The following is a 19,688-nucleotide window of genomic DNA, read 5'->3' as shown; positions in this document are numbered from 1 at the left end:
CCTCTGGAACTCATGAGAAAAATACTTGTCTTTACAACCGTCCTCTCCTTACTCTGAGGCCTTTGTGTTTATCTAGGCTAAAATAGTTTCTACTACAAGTTGAGATTAACGTCGGCATCACGGACAATTATTTCATCCTGAACAACGGATAAGGTGGAGCTAACTCTTCTCTGGGGGCATGGGAAGAGTTGTGGTGTGTTCCTCGTGTAGAAAGCACATCGCAGTGGATCTGATGCCCCGGGCTGCTGTTCCTTCTGCCCCTGCAGAACCGAGTCCAGCACTGTGTCTGCTCCGTGGCCAGCGATCACTCGGTGGGTCTCCTGAGCCTGCGAGAGAGGAAGTGCATCATGCTGGCGTCCCGCCACCTCTTCCCCATCCAGGTCATCAAGTGGCGGCCCTGCGACGACTACCTGGTGGTGGGCTGCTCCGACGGCTCCGTCTACGTCTGGCAGATGGACACCGGTACGTGTCTTAAAGGCGGTGCAAATGCAATGCGCTTTTTGTTAAAGCTGTCTTTCGCAAAAGCTCCCCGTGTGCTCACCTTGAAACCCCCCCACCCCGTGAAATAGACAGCCCTGTGAAATCTCTGAGAGGGTCTCCTGAGGCAGGCTCTCTGGGATGCCTGGGTGGGATTTTGGTGTTCCTACTGTTGATTCTTAACCAGTTTTGGCTCAGCGGTGGTGGAAGGGGCTGTGATATTCAGCTCTTTCAGCATTGTGAAAAGGTACACGCCACTTCTGTATTTCGAACACTAGAGTACTGAAGTATTACACTCCAGCTATCATTTGCTTGGTGTTTTGTCAGTTTTAATGTCTTATTTGATTTAAAGATCTGTGAATTATTTGCGTACTGAGCACAGTTGCGATTGTAAGCTTTAGCCTGCAGTTAATCATTTATAGGCTAATGGAAGTTGAAATAATGATCTGCAGTTGTTCCTGTGCTCTTGGGCTCTTTTCTGATGCAGTTACAAATGGCCACTGCTGAGCTACTACTCCGATTGTGATGTCCTGATAGCTCATTGTGAGGACTACCCACAGAATCAAAGTTCATTTTCAAGATAACGTATGTAGGAGGAAAAACAAGTTTGGTTGTCAGACTACAGATCAGAATTATTTCCTTGAAAATCTGACACTTGAATCAAGGTGCAGACTTGTTTAAAAATAGGTTTTCATGGCACTAGGTGAAGAAAGAACATTTACTGACACCCTCTTCCATCAATATAGTTTATTTTCAGATTAACCTCTTCATTGGGCTGGGTAGCACCCAGTATTTTATATCTGATCACATTGACATGAAATATATTTCTGTTGAAGACACCAAGATATCAACAACATCCTGGGTAACTTGTTTTATTCTCCCATACCCCCCTTTGAGAAAGGAAAATTTTGGGTTTTAAGAGCACTTCAACCCATGCATTTCTTTATCGATATATTAATGAAGTTATAACAGTGGTTCTAGTACAGATCCCTGTGGTACTCCACTGATTACGTCTTCCTAATTTGATCGTTAACATTAGTTCTCAATCCAAACATTCCTGTGTTCCTACCACCTGGAATTTAAGAATTACTCTTTTATGAGGAACTTCATATTTTCAGAAGGCCTTAGTAAATACACTATCAAATGCTCTCTGTGTGCATCTGATACTTGTTCACAGACCCCTTATAACTTAATTAAGCAAAGTCTACCTTTTCTTCATCCATGTTGATTCTCCCCTGGGCTCGTATTTCCATTTCCATTGGTGATCCTCTAGATCTGATAATTGATTATAGCTATGGAAATGTAATAGAACTCAGACTTATTGGTCTATAATTACTTGATTTCAGTTTTGTCACCCTTTTAATAGATGGGCAGTACAGTAGCCATTTTCCAGTACATAGTTCCCCTCTGCAGTATTTGCCTTACGGCGTTTTACTTGTACATGTTATTAAAAATTGGAAATAATTGGAAAAAAAGGTGTTCAGCTGCTCAGATTAGCTCTATCCATCATCATCCGATCATTTAGAAATAAGTAATCTGATCTTGTGTGGCAAATGTACAGTATGTGAACAAATTCACAGTACACAGATCTTTGTGTGCATTTTTATGCTTGTATCATTGGTTTTGATGGTAAAATAAAATTGTTTAATGAAAAAAGCAAAATAAGGTATGCACCATGGTAGCATAGCCATTAACACAAAGCTATGGCAGGTTTATACACACGTCATTAAAGTCAAGGAATGAAGAAGATGAAAGAATTATATAAATCAACACAACACAGAAACTTGTATACTGTGTTCAGTGTTATGTAGTCTGTTTTTTATGTATTTAATAGAGAAAAACAGTTACTTTTTGACTGTGGTGATTTATACATTGTGAATAAACTAATTCTTAAGAAAGCAGTGTTATATAGAGCTGATCTTCTTAGTCCTGTGATGCTGTTTAATCAATCAGGTGTTAAATTTCAAAGCTGTTTCAAAACAGTGTATTTATAACTTAACAACATTAAGACTGTTTTTTACAGAGTTTAGGTATGGATATCTTAGATCTGTTGTTTTTCAGTATTTTTTTAATTTCACTTTAATAAACTTTTAAATGCCTTAAGGACTCATAATTACATATCTGCATGCATCTAATCATGCAAGTCTTCTACAATCCATATATTGAATCCTCCTAAAGGCAAATTCCACTGATGATGTATTGAGTGAAGCTACTAATTAAAACATGTTTAATCTAATTTGTAAATTCTGGTTATGTCAAAGTGCCATTGAAGTGTTCTGATAAGAGACCGAGTCACTTTGGGGAAAAAAAGATGCTAAGGAAGTTACATAAAGTGGCAATAACTTTATTTGCACACTTTGGTGTGTTGGTGAAGTTCCCACGTGTTTGTCTTTTGGCCTTCTGTTGAATGAAAAATTATCTTCACAGAACGCCTATTTGTTCTACCCTTTAAGTAGGCTTTTAAAAAAAACTAAATGTTGCATAATATATAGAGTGTAATTTCATTCTCAGGAAAAAAATGACAAGGTTTTTAGCCGTTGACTGCTTTGTCTGTCCTCTTAACATTATGAAAAAAGTGCAATTACAGTGGTGTATATTTTTATGATTATGCCATTTAGTGATAGTTCCTGCTCTTCTGTTTTAACAACCTGGTAAATAATTTATGTGCTGTGTTTGCCATGCTTACACAAGGTTTCATTAAGCTACATTCCACTTACTGGGCCTGTTCTCATTTAAATTTTATTTACCCAGCTTTGTACTCACATCGCATTGCACAAAGCAAACCAGAGGCCATGCACTTTAGAAACATTTTCTAAATATTGAATAAGGCTGAAGCTAAAAGTCAGTATTTGTAACTACATTAGGTGCATTAGCCTGTTTATGCAAGCTCTTAAATCTGGTTTTAAAGGAATATTGCTGAGTAGGTCATAGCCTCTTCATGGCTCATGAGGAAAACTGTCCAGATTTTATCCTCACTGATGGCTTATCTTCATCTGGTTTGGGAGGGGGAAGGAATGACTATAAATGTGCCTATTTTTGTAGACTTGTTATAACCCGTAGTGTTAAATTGAAGGATCTGCTTGATGACTCCTTACAGTGTATGTTGTCTTTCCACTTTTTAAGAGCATTTTATGTAAAGATTCACAGAGAAACGTGATCACATTATCGTCAGACAAACGAAATAAATCACAGTGACGTTTCCTTTGCACTGGTCATTTTACCTGCAACGGGAAAGGTGATGCCTTCGCACCTGAATTTGTTAGTGCTTTGTTGTAGGAATAGACCAGTCTGAGAGCTGTATGGTGTTCCACTCGTGTTTCAGCAATCTGTTTTTGGTCTGGTGTGCCCAGATTGTATAGTAATACTGAACCCAGGAAGACCCTTGAGGCCAAGGAAATTCTCATTCCACTGTTTGATGTGTCGACATGACTGGAAAACACAATGAAAATATTCAGTCTTGAGCAAGTCAGCTGTAGAAAAGGCCTTGGTTTTAAGCGACCTAGCTTAGATAATGAAGCAAAAAAATCTGAATGGTTTGTATCCAGCAAAGCTCTCTGCAAACATTTGCCAATTCGAAAGTAGTTGAAGGTTTTGGGCTGCGTTTTTCAGGTCTTTATAAGGAAAAAGCCAAAGAATGAGATGTGGTAGGTGAAATTGCTGGGTAGTAAAGTGTGAAATTAACAGTGGAGTGTGCTGAGGCGTTGGATGGGTAATGGCACTGTGAACTGGAGTCTTCTATCAATGCGAGGAGCAGGTACTATGGTCTTTGAGGGAAAGGGGAATTCAGAATTCTTACCTGTTCAATTCTCAGCCCATTTTTGTGAGTAGATATTGAACACAATCCCAATAACTTCACAGTTCACAGCAAATGGTGTGGACCTTTTTTCTACTGAGGGGGGGGGAAATGAGACGTTTAAACTGGTTTCGCTCTCGAGATTGAAACTGCAGCCGAGAGAGACGAGCATCAGCTGGAAAAAATATATATATATAAAAACAAGCAGCAAAATCCCTTATATAGAAGAAAAGGCCTGCCCCCGGTAGGAGGTCGGTCCATTTTGACACACCGGCAGCAGGGGAGCGTGTGGCCTTGCGGTGTCGTGGGTGCGCGCTGCAGGGCCCGGTCCCCCCCAAGCCCCGCCTGTGGCTGAAGCGCTGGTGTCCCCCCCCCGCAGGTGCCCTGGACCGCTGCGTGATGGGCATCACCGCCGTGGAGATCCTCAACGCCTGCGACGAGGCCGTGCCCGCCGCCGCCGATTCCCTCAGCCACCCCGCCGTCAACCTCAAGCAGGCCATGACCCGCCGCAGCCTGGCCGCCCTCAAGAACATGGCCCACCACAAGCTGCAGACCCTCGCCACCAACCTGCTGGCCTCCGAGGCGTCTGACAAGGTGAGTCCCAGCCCCCCCGCCCCCACGCCCCATTCCCGGACTCTACCAAGTAGTTCCGGTGGGCCGCATGGCCTCCTCTCCTGAAACCTGTCTTGTGTCCTTATGCTCTTCCTGCGGAAGCACTGATTGACCGGGAGGAATTCTTATAATGGCTCACTTCAGTCTCCAGTCTAAGGTGCAGTGTGTTTTAAAACTGCCCTCTCAGCCTGTGCGCTAATATGTGTTTTCTACATCATTCCTGCTGTTCGTAGAGATTTTCTGATAGATCATGGGGCCTCGGCCACTGGAGACTTCTTTCACCATTTCTTGAAGGTCTCTTATGTGCAGTTAAGTCTTTTTGTGTTTATTGCGACTAGGAAAACAGTTAAAAATCTTTACATTGTGCACTTTGCATGGGATAATGCCAGTGAATACTTGAAATTTGACTGTTGAAATGTTTTAGGAGATTAAATTGCTTAAGCAGTGTGTGAGGAAAATGTTCTATTACTGTTGACACAGTCAAAGTCAGATTTTTTCTGCATCAGCAGATGAAAAGGAATGTGTATTACTGGAAGAAGACCCTATACATTTTCTTCTGTTGACTATTAATACATCAACACTTCTTTCCCTCCGAACAGCGTACAAGACAGTGAAGAATCTTATAGCGTTGCGTGTTTTGTATTTCGCATTTTGCCATTTTGTGTGTTCTTTAATACATCTTCAGCAAGCACTTACATCTTGGAAACATATGTGACCAATTTAAAAACTATTACAGACTTAAAAAAGCACAAAAACAACACAGTGGAAGCGGAGCAGTGGAGGGGATAATCGCTTTATGAAAAATGCATGCCATCTGTCTCGTTGGGGAATTCAGTTTTCTGTCTGCTATGCAGCCCTTTCACTCATAGCTGAAAAGATAGTGCCTCTTTCCAGCAATTAGACAAGGAAATGACACCCCCTTTGATAATGGAGTGTCCCCAAATGCTAGTAGAAAGGATATGGCTGGAGAAATGACTATCAAATATCTGAACTGTTTTGAGAAGCGTTTAGTTAATGTAGAAGTGCCTCTTAAGAAGCAGACACTCTCACGGAAATGAGGAAGCATTTTCTGCTTTCTTTAACATCATTGTTTTTAAGTTGGAATAGCCATTTTATTTCCGTTTTGCCCACCCTCTTTGGAATCTCGAATTGTGCGTCTTGCTCGTCGCGGCTCACGACTGCGAGACCCGGCGGTCATGCACAGGGCAGGATGAGGAGGCCCGTGCAGACTCCTCCAGACTCCTCCACCGCCGTCCAGCCACTCGCTTCTTAACACGCCCCGGTCCTGATTGGAGGAGAGGCGTGTCCTTCGCCGACATGCCTGCAAGCAGGTCCTTCAGCCAGCTACGTGCACCGGCTTGGGGAATCCCAGTCACACTGAGCAAACTCATGATGCCTGGATCATCAGCGTCTTTCAGAACTGAGCACCAGCTCACTTTCCCTCTGCCGTTTCACATTGCTTAGGGAGGAGGGACGACGGAGGTGCCGATTTTATAAGCACTCTTTCACTTGTCTGCATGAGAACATAAACGTAATGCACAAAGGCCAAATCGTATTATCACTGGGAAATGAGCCAGTCATTTAGGTGGAAGAGGACCGGTAAGAAACTGGTACTGCCTGCTGAGTGTCAAATAAGAAACAGCCGTAATGATGTAACGTGTGTTTACAGTACATGGCATGAAGAGCAGTCTTCAGAGCTTAAAAAATGATATGTAGCTCCTGTATTCAACGCATGTATCAGTCTTAGAAGTGCTTGTAGTAAAAGAAATAAGTGTCAACAGTAGTCCTCCACAGAGCAAGTCCACTGGGGTGGTCATTCTGAACACGGGAGTGCGATAGCTTTGCTTGAAGTGGCGGCAGACGCCGACACGTGTCGCCAGTTCTGTCTGTCAGCTGGGGTAGCAGGCAAACCTGCCTCTTGCTTTTTTTGTCGTAGTTGGATTTGTGCGAGGTAAGGTTGGGTAATAAGCGGGGATAATCTTACAGAAATCTTCTTTAGGCCCTGATTGTTCTTCACTTGACAGCTCTGTACACCTGTATATAATCTGCTGCAAAGCAGGTGTTGTGAAGCAGTGGTGTGCGTGCATCTCTTTGTTTGGTACTTTACAGTCCCACAGGTACTATAGAACAGGAGAAGAGATTTACCTTTTTACCTTCTGTGGACTAGACACAAGACATCTGGGCTTTTTGGTGTTGTGGAAATTCTTTGGCATTTATGCCGCACGTATCTGTTATTGTCCTTGATTTAAAGTTTGAATGAGATAATCTGCTTCTAAAAGTCCAATCTGATGCTGTATTTGTCAGTCCCCAGTTCGTGCTTCAATAAGGAGGCCTGGTCCTGTGAAACGAGTGGGGTCCAGTCCTGGTTCTGGAAGGCCAGTGTGTCTTTCAAAGCCTCCTTCAAGCAGCACCACATGAGAGCTGGGAGTAGCCAGCAGGTGGGTCTGGTTATGTCTGGTGTAGCTCGTTAAGAGCTCACTTGGAATGAAAACTTGCAGACACGACGGCCCTCCAGGACCAGGATTGCTCACCTCTGAATGGTATCCAAGGAAAGCGAAGCTCCTTGTAAACAAAGAGAAGAAGTAAAGGCTGCCGGGTTTTGGTAAATTTTGCGAACGTCACAAAGGCCATTCAGATGGCGTTTTCTTTCAGATCATATCTTATTATGAAAGAAGAAGATGTCCTATGCATGTTTTTTTTTACAATTTCACTCTTCCTTTCTTTCTTTTTTTTTAACATTTCAAATGGCAGACCTGGAGGCGGGTAGGTGCCAAGAGACCGGCTCGTTAAACCAAAAAAGCAGGAAGCAAGTGATAGATGACCTTAAGGATAGCATGAATGTGGCTGACTATCTCAGCCTCCGGACAAAGAAGAAGTTAAAGCTTTTTTTTTTTACTCTTGACAGTGTTACAGAATTCTTGACCTTTCCCTCTCGCCTGCTGCACATTTGGCCTAATTAGTTTGATCTTCTGTGGTTGTGAGGCTGTTGCAGCTGGCCGCTCTGTGACCTGCTGGAGTCCAGGCGGCTGGGCTGATTGCTGTGCACCCGCGATGAGCACTGGAGACAGAAGGAAAGGGCTGCAAAGTAAAACAGTGCAGAAGGAGAGCTTCGCTGGATGAAAGACAGCAGGCACGATGAGCAAGACGGGAGAGTTAGCAATAGAAAAAAGGTTAATTCTGGAAGAGGAAACAGTTTCCTGTTTTTTTTAATGCCCTTTATTCAGTGACCAATTAGACCAGTACCTTCTTGCTACGGCCCTCAAGTGCACAACGGAGGGTGTAGGCCGGTCAGACCCTGTGAATTCAGTCACTGATCGCAAATTGGTTACCTGTGCCTCTGAGGCAGAGTTCGGGCTGAGCAGTTTGTCCTGGGCCTCTCCAGATCCCTGATCCTGTGGGCTCTGTGCAGATCTAAGAGGCAAATCAGTCTTCAGTGATTTTCCCTTCTGGGTCCTTGGGAACATGGATGCCAATGTAGTCTTCTCTGAAGGTTTTTAAACTGTAGTAAAGAGTGGCAGTTTCTTCAACATGATCTTAAAGTCATGGTGTCCTAAAGTCACAAAACATGATGCTATGTGGTGTTTCACCTCAGTGAGAAGCAGGAGTCCCTTAGGAAAAAAAACATGTCTAAATAATTTTTCAAGATGTTACATTTTAATTGAAATTAATTTAAATGAAAATTATACAGGCCTCTAACCGGCTGTCTTCATATATTGGTTCATTTTGTCCCATTTTATTTGCACGGTGACATTATTCCATTCCACACGGGCTATGATTGAAAAAGCCCCCGTTGTTGCAGCAACAAACAGTATTCGCGTAAAACCTATTAGTACAGCTTTTGTCTTTTTCAGACCAGCAGTAATATTTAGTTGTCTTGGCTTGTGGAACCAGGCACATTTTAAAAGGAGGTATTTGAGGCATGGCAGGAAACTTTTTCACGAGTAAATGTCAGATTAATGCCAGCTGGAATGATTCAAGTATGCCCTTATCTGCTCCATTAAAGGCCAGAAGTGGTGTGAAGTTCAAATCAAACACCAGCTATACCAAGCCGCAGTTCAGAACATATAGCATTTTATGATGCTCTGTAACGCCACACTGCCAGAATATTGATTTGATGACATGCTTTTGCCCTAAAGTTGTTTCTACCTTAAGGTACCAGTTTTAAAGCTATAAAAACAGCACCTATAGGTGTTTCTATACAGAATGCCTACAGACAACACAATGTGCCTGTTGTCAGAATATGCATGTCTCTTTCTTCTTTAAAAAGAAGGAATCTTTTGTGGCTCAAGACATTATGAACCATCAGATTTTACACTGTGCACAGCTTTGTATGTAAATAATTCCACTAACATGCAAAGGAGTTTCTGTCACCAAAGAAACTTCTTCTTTTTTGAACATAGTACCACAGTATCAAAAGCCTTAATGAATTAATCAATCAATCAAATGAAATCTATAGAGATAACAGCATAAGTGTGATATTTATTGAGGACCGTTATAATACCATTCAAAACATTTAAGATTGCTGTAACACAATCATGACCAGAATGAAAACCATACTACGTATGAGATAAAATGCAATTGATTTCTAAGAATATCAAAGCTGCTTGTTAATTATTTTCATGATTTTAGAAAGGCAAGGTAAAATACTGTAGGTTATACTATATAGGCCTATAGCATTTAGGGTCTAAACTTACCTAGTATTTTTAGAAGAGGCTGAATATCAGTGGACCTCCAGTCTTCTGAGATTTCAGCTGTTTTTTTAAAAAAAAGATTGAATAATTGCATCAGAGGAGGGGACTTTCAGTGAGGAGCAAGTTTTATAAAAACATATTTCAAAGCAGTTATGATTGACTGTTTATTACTTCAGACAACAAACAGTGTGTTTTGTTTCATAAAAATGAAATGTTCATCACCATATATCTGTCAGCAACACATAAACAACTGTTGGAACAGTGTTTCTGTATGTAGTCCAAACGAGTAAATGAGTTTTTAATGTTTTTAGGAAGTACAGAAGACTTTAGGAAGATTTTTTCCTAAAGTGACTGAAATGTGATAGCTGTAGTGAAGTGCCCACTTAGTTCAAAAATATGAATGGCAAGATATTACATTTAAGCCATTTGCATTGTATACTTTCTGTATTGTCCTGCTGTTGTACTATTGCCAGTTTCTGTAATAACTTATAATGTCACAGCAATACAGTTACACTGGGTATTCAGAGCTAATGGAAACACAGTTAATAATCAGTATTGTGATCTGTAATTTCTAAAAGTTCATGTTAAATATTAAGTGGCTCTAGTCCTATCTATTCCGTGATGATTAAATCACTTTGGGGATTTGTTTTTTCAACTTTTTTCCCTTTCCCAATGCAACTCCAATTTGGAGTTGTATACATTCTTGTTGGTTGTAGCATATCTTGTATGTCCTCGTAAGGAACCTTCATTTAGTTTGGTTGTCAGTTTTTTTTTTTTTACACTGCACTGGTAAAAATCAGGATCGTAATGTCATCTTCAAATCCCTCAGAGTAGAGGTCTTTCAAGCAAATAAACAAATTCACAGACCGCTTGGGTCGATTGCCGTAGTAAGTGATGTTAAAATGCCCATGCTGTTGCATCTGTACGGTCTTCATAATTGGAGAGCAATTTTGTTGACCCTCATGTGCAGTTTGCATTACTGTTCTTCAGCCCTCAGATTGCTGTGTGCCCTGGCTGCAGTGAAGCTGTTGGCTGGGATTAAAAGGCCCTCTTTGCAGCTGACAATCTGCACAGCCATCCGGCTTTTTTTGTCTTCAGGTAATATCCCATCACTCCCAGTGACAGGATAATTCTGCACCGAGGGCTAACATGGCAATATCGCCTGTCAAAACAAACCATTATTCCACACGATAAAACCCACAACAGGGCCAAATACACCCCTTTACAAAGGTAATGACAGATAATCACCATGAAATGCTTGCAATCATCCTGGCCTCCTCTTTTGTGTTACAGCCACAGTCTCGACCCCCCCCAACCCCCCACCCCCCAGCGCGGGTGATCTTACAGTTTCTGCAGCCCCTGCGCTTCCAGGAGCTGCGCTGAAAAACGGCAGGGCTGCTCGACATGGTGGCGTTCTTTTTTGTTAATGTTCATGGAGTAAGACTTTCACCGAAGGTCCGTGGAGGGAGGCTGGGGATGTTTCCATATCCGAATGGGTCTGTGCTCGGAAGTCAGTTTGAACACCGCAGACAGCCATGTGCACAGGTCATTTAAGGTTTGGCTTGAATTTGGAATTGGATAAAAATGCCTCAATGTTTTTCTTGCCTCAATATGTCACAGTGCAGCAAGTGAACAGGTGGAGGGTGTTGTGATTTTCACATATTCCTGTAGCACATTGACACTGCAGGGTTTTTGTTCATATTCTGCTTGCCCTTTTAATCACAAGTCTGACAGGGCTGAAGGGCTGCAAGGAATTTTCTGTCTTCCCCTTGTAAATAACTGTTGCGATTTTTATGTTGTATACATTTTATAGAGGTGTTTTTTTATGTAACCACATACAGTTGCATTTGAGATTTGTGACTGTGAAGTCTGTAAACCTTTTAGTTTGTTTTGGGAAATAGTTGTTTTGGGACTCTAATCCTCGTACAAATATTGACAGTGACATTCATTAATGAATGTGAACATTTCATAGTTATACTTCCAAGAGATGAAGGGCCTCTTCTACCAAAACTGCTTTCCTTTGCCCCGTCACAAACGTGCACAGAACATTGGAACTGCAGTTGACCTCTTGTATGTTGGTTTCTCCAAGCGTTCAAGTGATTAACTCAGAGCTGGAGGGTGTGTTCCCTTGAATCAAATTTTAAAAAAGCAAAACTCGCCTTTGTACATGCAAATCCCCATCTTACTGTCCAGTTAAAACAGTCATTTCTTCCCATCATGGAGTTAGTAAATCAACATCAGCCCTTTTCACTCCACTGCTGGGCGATGGGCTCCTTAAAGCCCTTCTGCAGTTTCCTGGTTTTAGCCCTTCACATCCCCATTGCCTCAACAGATTTCCTCCTCCCATCTTTCACGGTGCCACTTTCTTGTTTCTAAACAGTTAGCCTGTCTAATCATGGTAAGTAGATTGTACGATGCTGACTTTGTATAGATTTATTTTTTTTGGTTTAATCTTTGTCTGAAGGAGCTTTACCTGTTTTGTCTGAAGGCAATGAATTGAGCACCCTCAGGGGTACTGGGAGTGAGAGCAAGTGCTCTGGGATGCTCTCTGTAATGAGCGAGCTTTCCCCTTAAGGGGGCTTTTGGCTACTCTCCCCTGCCTCTCTGGCCCACCTGCTGTTGCTGCTTAGATCCTTCTTCCCTCAGCCTGCATCTTTACAGAGAAAGATCTGGATTTCTGTCTCCAGCACCTTCCAAAATCTAATCAGAAATAAAACGCTTTTGACACCACTGTTTCCTCCAGAATTGCAGAACTCCCAAATTCTGCCACTACTCTGTGCCTCCATGACTTTTTCCTAATGTCAAGCCAAGATCCCAGTTTTGTGTTTCAATTGAACAGAAATCAGAGAGAAGTATTTTGTGTCTGGTCAGGGAGAATTCCGTACATATTCCTTTTCCCCTGTCTCGCAGGGCCACAGCAAGAAGGAAAGTACTTTTCTTTCAGATTCATTTCTAGGTACAGGAGGGCAGAGACACAGATTCTTTTCAGCTTGACGCCAATTTTCAGGCTCTTAAGATTTTTCAAAATGGTGAAACCACAAAGTAGACAGGTGTGTAAGTGTTCAACATAAAATATGGTCTCGTTGAGACGTACTCGGAGTTTGAAGAGCCAGTCGCAGGAATGTATTGATAGTGCAGAACGGAGTGATGTTCATCTGCGGTACTCAAAGAATGTTGCATTTACAAAAACAGTATTGCTTAATTTTCTTTTTTCAGTTGGGTCCACATATTCTGCAAGTTCAAGATGTATAGTGAGCGCAGCACAGAGATGTTTTATTTGCCCAACTGCATTAAAATGTCACTCTTTTCTGTCATTTATGTCAAGAAAAGCAAAGTGATCGCTTTTCAGAATTCTCTGCTATTTCACCGAATTACGGGAGAAGATGCAGTGTGAAAGTAATTTTTGAGAATTTTAATATGGTGTTCTTAAAACCCATTAGCTGGTTCATTTCAGGTGTCAAACCTTATGTCAAACCCTGAAACCGATTTCAACCATGCAGCTTTGAAACAACATTAGCAAAAATGTACAGACAAGAACTTTGAGGTGTGTGCTTCTGTATGCATGTTCTGCATTAAAACCCAAGATAATGCACCATAAAAGGCAAGTGAGTTTTCATGATATGAGGACGTGTTAAGGGGGTATCGTTGTGAGAGGGGATTAAGCTGCTGGGCTTATTAATGAGATCCTCTGGGCTTGACTGAGGAATCGTCTCCTTTCACCTCCCTCGTTGGTGAGGTGCAGAATACCAGCGGTCCTGTGCAGCCCTGTGGCAGTGTTTGGTGAAAGAACAGTCTGGGATTTTTTTTTTCTTTGTTCACCTGTCGTGACAGCAACCAGACTGGAGAGGGCAGCATTTCTCCATGAGCCGATCCAGGCCTCAGAGGACTCTCTTCACCCGAGTCTTAATAAATTGCAGAAGAGAATCAAAATAAGGTGACGCCATTCAGACCACACCACATTGGCTAGACATATTGAATTCTGACAGAATGTCCCTAATAAGCACTGTGTTGAAATGGACACTGGAAATTTGGATATGTCTGGTGTGCTAAAGGGTTTGAAAAAGGACTGTTTTCAGACAACTGTGCGCTCCTGTTTTTTGCTGCATTTGTGTGGCTTTTCATCTTTTGCCCTTTTTTTAATGAAGTATTGGTGGTCTACAAACAAATTCTAGGAGGCAGCTACTTTTCAATCCTTTCAAAAAAAGAACATTAATTTATCATAGGTAGATTTTTTTCATCCGGGGGGAGGGGGATGCAGAGAACGCTCTCAAACGGTCAGACTGCAGGCATCAAGAAGCAGAAGAGCTGTTTTGTCTCCTCATAATGAAATGTCAGATCACTGTGCGGTGTCACCTGGCGTATCTGGGATGGTGCAGAATGAAATTGTTGGATTGACACGGTTATTAATATAAGAAAATGACTGAAACTAGCTTTATTGTTGATGAAATTTTACCAGATTTGATTTACAGCATCTTTTATTCGAATACTTTACAAAAGGAGAAAACTATAGGTTTTATGTAGGGACAGACATACGTGTTAAATTCTGTATAATTAATAAAATGTGATGTTTTTGGCAAATCATAATTTTTATTCACATGTTAAACATTCTAAGTACACCAGAAGTTAAACTTCTTAGTTCTGTGCGTGTGAGAACCATACTACACACCTGTTTGTTTGCCAATAATGTGCAAATGTGTTTTGATGCATTTTACTTTCTGATGTTATGTCATTTGAAGCCCATATTTATTAACCATGTCTTGGAACTAGAATCTTTTCAAAGGTTTTTGAGTGCTCATTTTCTTGCAAAACAGTGTTTTTTCTAGTTCAGTCAGTGATTGTTGAAGCAAATGCTTCCTATTCATTGAAAATGCTTAACTACCATTGAGCAGTGTGACAGTCCCAGCCTCCTAAGCACTAATTGTCAGTAATAGACGTTGGTCTGATTCTTATTGAGCGCTCAATGGTGCTGAAGGAGTGACCAGATGCAGTGTCTGAGATGGTTTTGTGGATTGGGCTTGGCCACTGTGATCACTTCTTGGCTGATTATCAGGAGCTTAACGCTTGTTCCCCAACAAATAAAATGTTGGAAATAATCCGTTTTTGATAGCCGGTCGAGTTGCGTGAATCATACACCGTTAAAAAGGTTTCACAGTGGCTGCTGTTTTGAATGGGCATTAGTTTGTCGATAATCAGATTACAAACTTATAATGCATTTCTTCCCACTGTACCTTACGAAAACTTTGCAGTGGAACAATTTGAGCGTGCTTCACATCATGAACCAAGCTTTTAATAGTTAAGTGAACTGCATTCGTCAAATTCTCATTCATTCTCATTGTAATATCTGATGTCAACTTTGATGGGTCTTTTTGTGTAATAAGAATTTTTATTCATCTATAAACTAGCTTTCTACGGGTTACTGATTTAACAGGAATTCTGGGTGATTTCCTTGGCTTTTGAATGTCTTGTCATTGCACTTTTGCTTCGTGAGTTGGGTGAAGACTGTTCCCTGTGGTTTTGGAACGGGCCCCTCCCATCATGGGAATCCCCCAGCATTACCTGCTGCAGTGGCGGGGGCAGGGCCAGCCATAGGCCCCTCAGCAGTTCATCCGAGATCATTACCACACTTACTGCACACTTTTTCTGAGCAGCTCTTGCACCTCTGTGTGCCTATTGAACACACCAGTTTCTTTTTTCGTGTTCTTCCCCCCCCCCCCCATCTCTTCCTCGACCTGATTAACGACCGTGTTTGCCGTTTGCGTCGACAAGGTGTAGATGTTCAGTTTCAGCGTCTTTGTACTTGATGACTTGATTTCCTGACAGTCACCCTGGAACTACTTGGGTCGGCGTGGGTTTAATGGGAGCAGGTTGGGTCAGTTCCTTGACGGAGAGAGCGAATTCAGTACGTGCCTGCTACGCTAGGGCTGCCTTTGAGATGATCTTGATGGGGTGGCGCTTGGCTGTCCGCGTTTTACGTCTCCCGTGTCTTTTTTTTTCCAGGGCAACTTGCCGAAGTACTCTCACAACTCCCTGATGGTGCAAGCCATGAAGACGAACCTGACGGATCCGGATATGCACGTGCTTTTCTTTGACGTGGAAGCCGTCATCATCCAGCTGCTGACGGAGGAGGCGGCGCGGCCCAACCCCACCCTGGTCTCTCCCGAGAGCCTGCAGAAGGCCCAGGGCAGCTCGGACAAGGGGGGCTCCTTCCTGGCCGGCAAGAGGGCAGCCGTGCTGCTCAAGCAGGTGAAGGAGACCATCAAGGAGAACATCAAGGAGCACCTGCTGGACGACGAGGACGACGAGGACGAGGAAGCCCGGCGCCAGCGCAGGGATGACCCGAAGTCCAAGTCCCTCAGCCTGCTGGAGTATAACCTGACCATGGACACTGCCAAGCTCTTCATGTCCTGCCTCCACGCTTGGGGGCTCAACAGCGTGCTGGACGAGGTGTGCCTCAGCCGCCTGGGCATGCTCAAGCCTCACTGCCCCGTCTCCTTCGGCCTGCTGTCCCGGGGCGGCCACATGTCCCTCATGCTCCCCACCTTCAAGAACTCCATGGTACGGGTGGCGACAGGCAGGGGGGGCGCCGACACGGTCAGCAGGAAGATGTCGGTGTCCGAGATCCTGGGGAAGGGCACCTACGGTGTGTCCCGGGCTGTGACCACCCAACACCTTCTCTCCGTCATTTCCTTGGCCAATACCCTGATGAGCATGACCAACGCCACCTTTGTCGGGGAGCACATGAAGAAAGCACCCGCCAGGTACGTAGGGGTGACCTTCTGTGGGGAAAGCTCTCTAGACTGAATTGAGAAAAACGGTGGTTCGGGAGCTCTAACGATGGAAAACGAAAAGGGTTCACTTATAATATTACGTCACTTAGATTTTTAAACCGAGTTTTTAACCATGTGGTTGGTTCAATGGGATTTTTAATGAATCGCCTGAACTGAGTTTCATTTTGTGCTAGAATATGATATTTACAGTTGTTCCATCCTTCTGATGTCTGTCTATATCAGTATGCAGTTAACAGTCAATCTTTTAGGGAGGTGGGTAGCTGCGTCAACATGTGTAGGCTGCAAAGGAACAAGTAATAGGTTTATTCCATGCTGAAAAAAAGAAGAAAGAAAACACAACGTTTCGGCCGTGGAGCCTTCTTCGGTCACATGAAGAAGGCTCCACTGCCGAAACGTTGTGTTTTCTTTCTTCTTTTTTTCAGCATGGAATAAACCTATTACTTGAATCTTTTAGGGAGGCTAACAGACAAGCCTGTAAGAAGCATTTGGGTACTATGATGGTGTTTGTGGTAAAAGTGATTAATCCATGCACCTGTTTGGATTGCTGCTGATGGATTTGATACTAGGCTGGACTACCAGATCACATTGCCTAATGTATTAACTTATAAGTGGGTAAGGAGAAATCGTGGTTGTTCTTGAGTTTGCAGTTTACTGGTGTGTCACTGCACTAAATTATCGTCTTGCAGACAATAAGATTTATGGAGTGGATTCTTAGTATTGTATTTTTTAAAAAGAGATTTTTTTTTTCAGAGGGATAACATTATTTCAGCTATGCTCTTTTCTGTAGGTTCTGCTGTTTTATATGCGCTTATGATAGAAGTGAAGCTTTTGCACTTCTGGAAATGTTAATTAGATCAGACACTATGCTTCCTAGTGCAACTTTTTATTTCAACTACAGCTCTGGACAACAATGCTTGAATTTTTCTTACTGTTGGATTCAAGCTTCTGTGGCATGGTGCCCCACTGGTTAGCAGAATGTTAGAAAAATCTGGGCGGACCGATGAATTAAAGCTTGCTTTTAGAGGTATAGTTTGACGTTGTATCTCACATTACAATTTCATTATTCTATTTCATTACTACGGCAGGCAATTAATTATGGAAACATGCTCTAGAAACCCTGTATCAGAGTTACTAGGGTCTTAGAACTTTCTTGTTCTCAGAAACAAGGCTGTGTGATTACAGATTGATGGAGGTGCAGGCTGAAGTGCTATCCAGTATTGAGCTGTTGTCCTCTGTTTGATATTACTGCAGAGTACGCAGCTTAGTGTTAGAGCTTCCATTTCCCCATTTGGCGGTGAAAGATTTAGAGTTTCACACTGTTCATGAAACATCTGGAGATGACAATTTCATGGAGTGTGTTTATATTTCCCTTTGAAGTGTGCCTTTTTCACTAGCTTTTGTGGACAGATAGGTAAAGAAACATCCTGGATGAAGATACCAGCCCCAAGTTAGTGCTAAATTTTTTAATGTTTTAGTTTTCAATTTTTCATGGTTCTTTGCCTTTTCTTCATTTTTTAAGTTCCTGGTTTCTGGGTTGTTACAGTATAGATGCAGAAGTGCCCATTAACACACATGAGGCTCAAACACAGATGTGACATAGACGAATAATAAAGATGTTTTCCTCTTCATATTGGGAATGTCTTTTATCTTGAATTTTGGAAGTGAATGTACCTTGAAGTTCACCATTTAAAATACATTTTTAGCGAAGAGGGGTATTTTACTAAATGCTCCAGGTAGACTCGCAGTGCAATAATGCAAACCATTGCATCTGTTTGTTAAATATTTTGTAGAGATGGTTAATATCAGCATAAAAGATTATTACATAATTGTAGTCTCAGCAATGAGAAGTGTGCAGACTTTTTTGGGGGAAGAATGGAAAAACTAGTCAGACATTCAGCAGCTGCAAATTACTCATGTAAATAAATTGGACGTTGTCCTGTACACCAGACTTTTAGATTACACAGATTGCCCTTACACAAGCAGGCATTAACATAGTCACTGTTCACGGATCACACTGATAGTGTGTCATCATTTTAACATCGTCGTGTTTTCTGTATTGAATGCTGTGCCTGTCATCATAAGGTCAGATAGCTGTCAATGTGTAAAGGAGGCCTGGCATCTGATGCCATCTACAGTACATTGTCTTCAGTTGGTCATCTTCCTAAATTTTGTGTCTCCTTATTCCTCCCTGGGAGGACCTTCACACAATGTGTTGCAAATAAAGCATCGCTGGCGTTTGTAGTGTTAAATAAAAAAGGTTTCTGTTATAGTGTAGTCGTTGATGAACAGTGGAAGTGTCTAAATGAAATCAATTAGCCCAGGATGTATTGTACTGCTCTTCTACTGAACAGCACTTTATTCAGATTTAAACAATGGAACCACTCGTACCAAAGGGTTCAGCTTCAGACGCCAAATTGCTGAATATATTTCCTCAGTGGTGATGAATTGGAGTTTAACTCTAATGTATTATGGAAACACTGTTTCTTCTTCGCTCTTATCCCATTTAGTTTAGGACAGTTTCCATAAAAGCTTCGGGTTCATAAAGCACTTTACAGAGTGATACTTTTACTGTCAGATCGTTTGACAGCTGTAAGATTGAAACTTGTAAGATTAGGACATGATTTTCTAAATAAAAAAATAAATTCTTTAATGACTGTTAAATTGGCTTGTAGAACTATTACGCTTTTATTATGCTTTACTACCTTATTCTGAACTGTTTTCTAATTGACAAATACCAATAGTACAGTCGTCATGTTTTTAATATTATTTTTTGTGCTTACGGTCTTTTAAAAAGGTGACCTTTTTTTCAAATGATGTTTCTACAGTAGTAATAAGAAATAATTCCTTGAATTTAAATGGCACTTTCATGATGCAGGGCAGCAATTTTGCCAGCAGCCCCAGTACACAACACATCTGGTGGAGAAATGAGAAATTGCTTCACCAATTGAATTTGGGGAGGAAAATGTAAGAGAACATGAATGAAAGAGAATACAATTATTTTAGGCTCTTTAGCGACAGATGCAGACCACAGTACAATGTAGTAAATGTCTAGCTCTTAGCCTAAGCAAAGCCTATGCAATCTTTAGAAGCTAAACTCTTCCAAGCAAGGCAACAGTGAAGCAGAGTTTGACTTACAAATTAAGGCTGAAAAAAAAGGCAGAGATTTGCTTTTGTTTTGCACCATAGTTTTCTTTTGCCATGTTCATTCTGTTCCAGCAAAACAGGCTTCTGCAAGAGCTTATCATTATTATTACCACTACTACTTCTTGACAGACCCTTACCTCACTCTCTCAACGTCAGCTTTAAGGGTTGTGTTAGAAGCATATG

General features: G+C 41.9%; 1 protein-coding gene across 4 annotated transcripts in view; it reads left to right on the top strand.

Moving 5' to 3' along the window:
* wdr7 (WD repeat domain 7) overlaps positions 1 to 19,688 on the top strand; it is a 210,150-nt gene that overhangs the window by 31,576 nt on the left and 158,886 nt on the right. For all 4 annotated transcript variants that reach the window (XM_088630381.1, XM_088630380.1, XM_088630379.1 and 1 more), the window contains 3 exons: positions 267 to 462; positions 4,650 to 4,864; positions 15,571 to 16,331. In XM_088630381.1, coding sequence (XP_088486507.1) covers positions 267 to 462; positions 4,650 to 4,864; positions 15,571 to 16,331 — 1,172 coding nt within the window. The remainder of the gene's footprint in view (positions 1 to 266; positions 463 to 4,649; positions 4,865 to 15,570; positions 16,332 to 19,688) is intronic.

Source organism: Lepisosteus platostomus, chromosome 4 (assembly GCF_059453375.1).
Source record: "Lepisosteus platostomus isolate fLepPlt1 chromosome 4, fLepPlt1.hap1, whole genome shotgun sequence".
Taxonomy (NCBI): Eukaryota; Metazoa; Chordata; class Actinopteri; order Semionotiformes; family Lepisosteidae; genus Lepisosteus; species Lepisosteus platostomus.
This window is presented reverse-complemented; position numbering and strand designations above follow the sequence as displayed.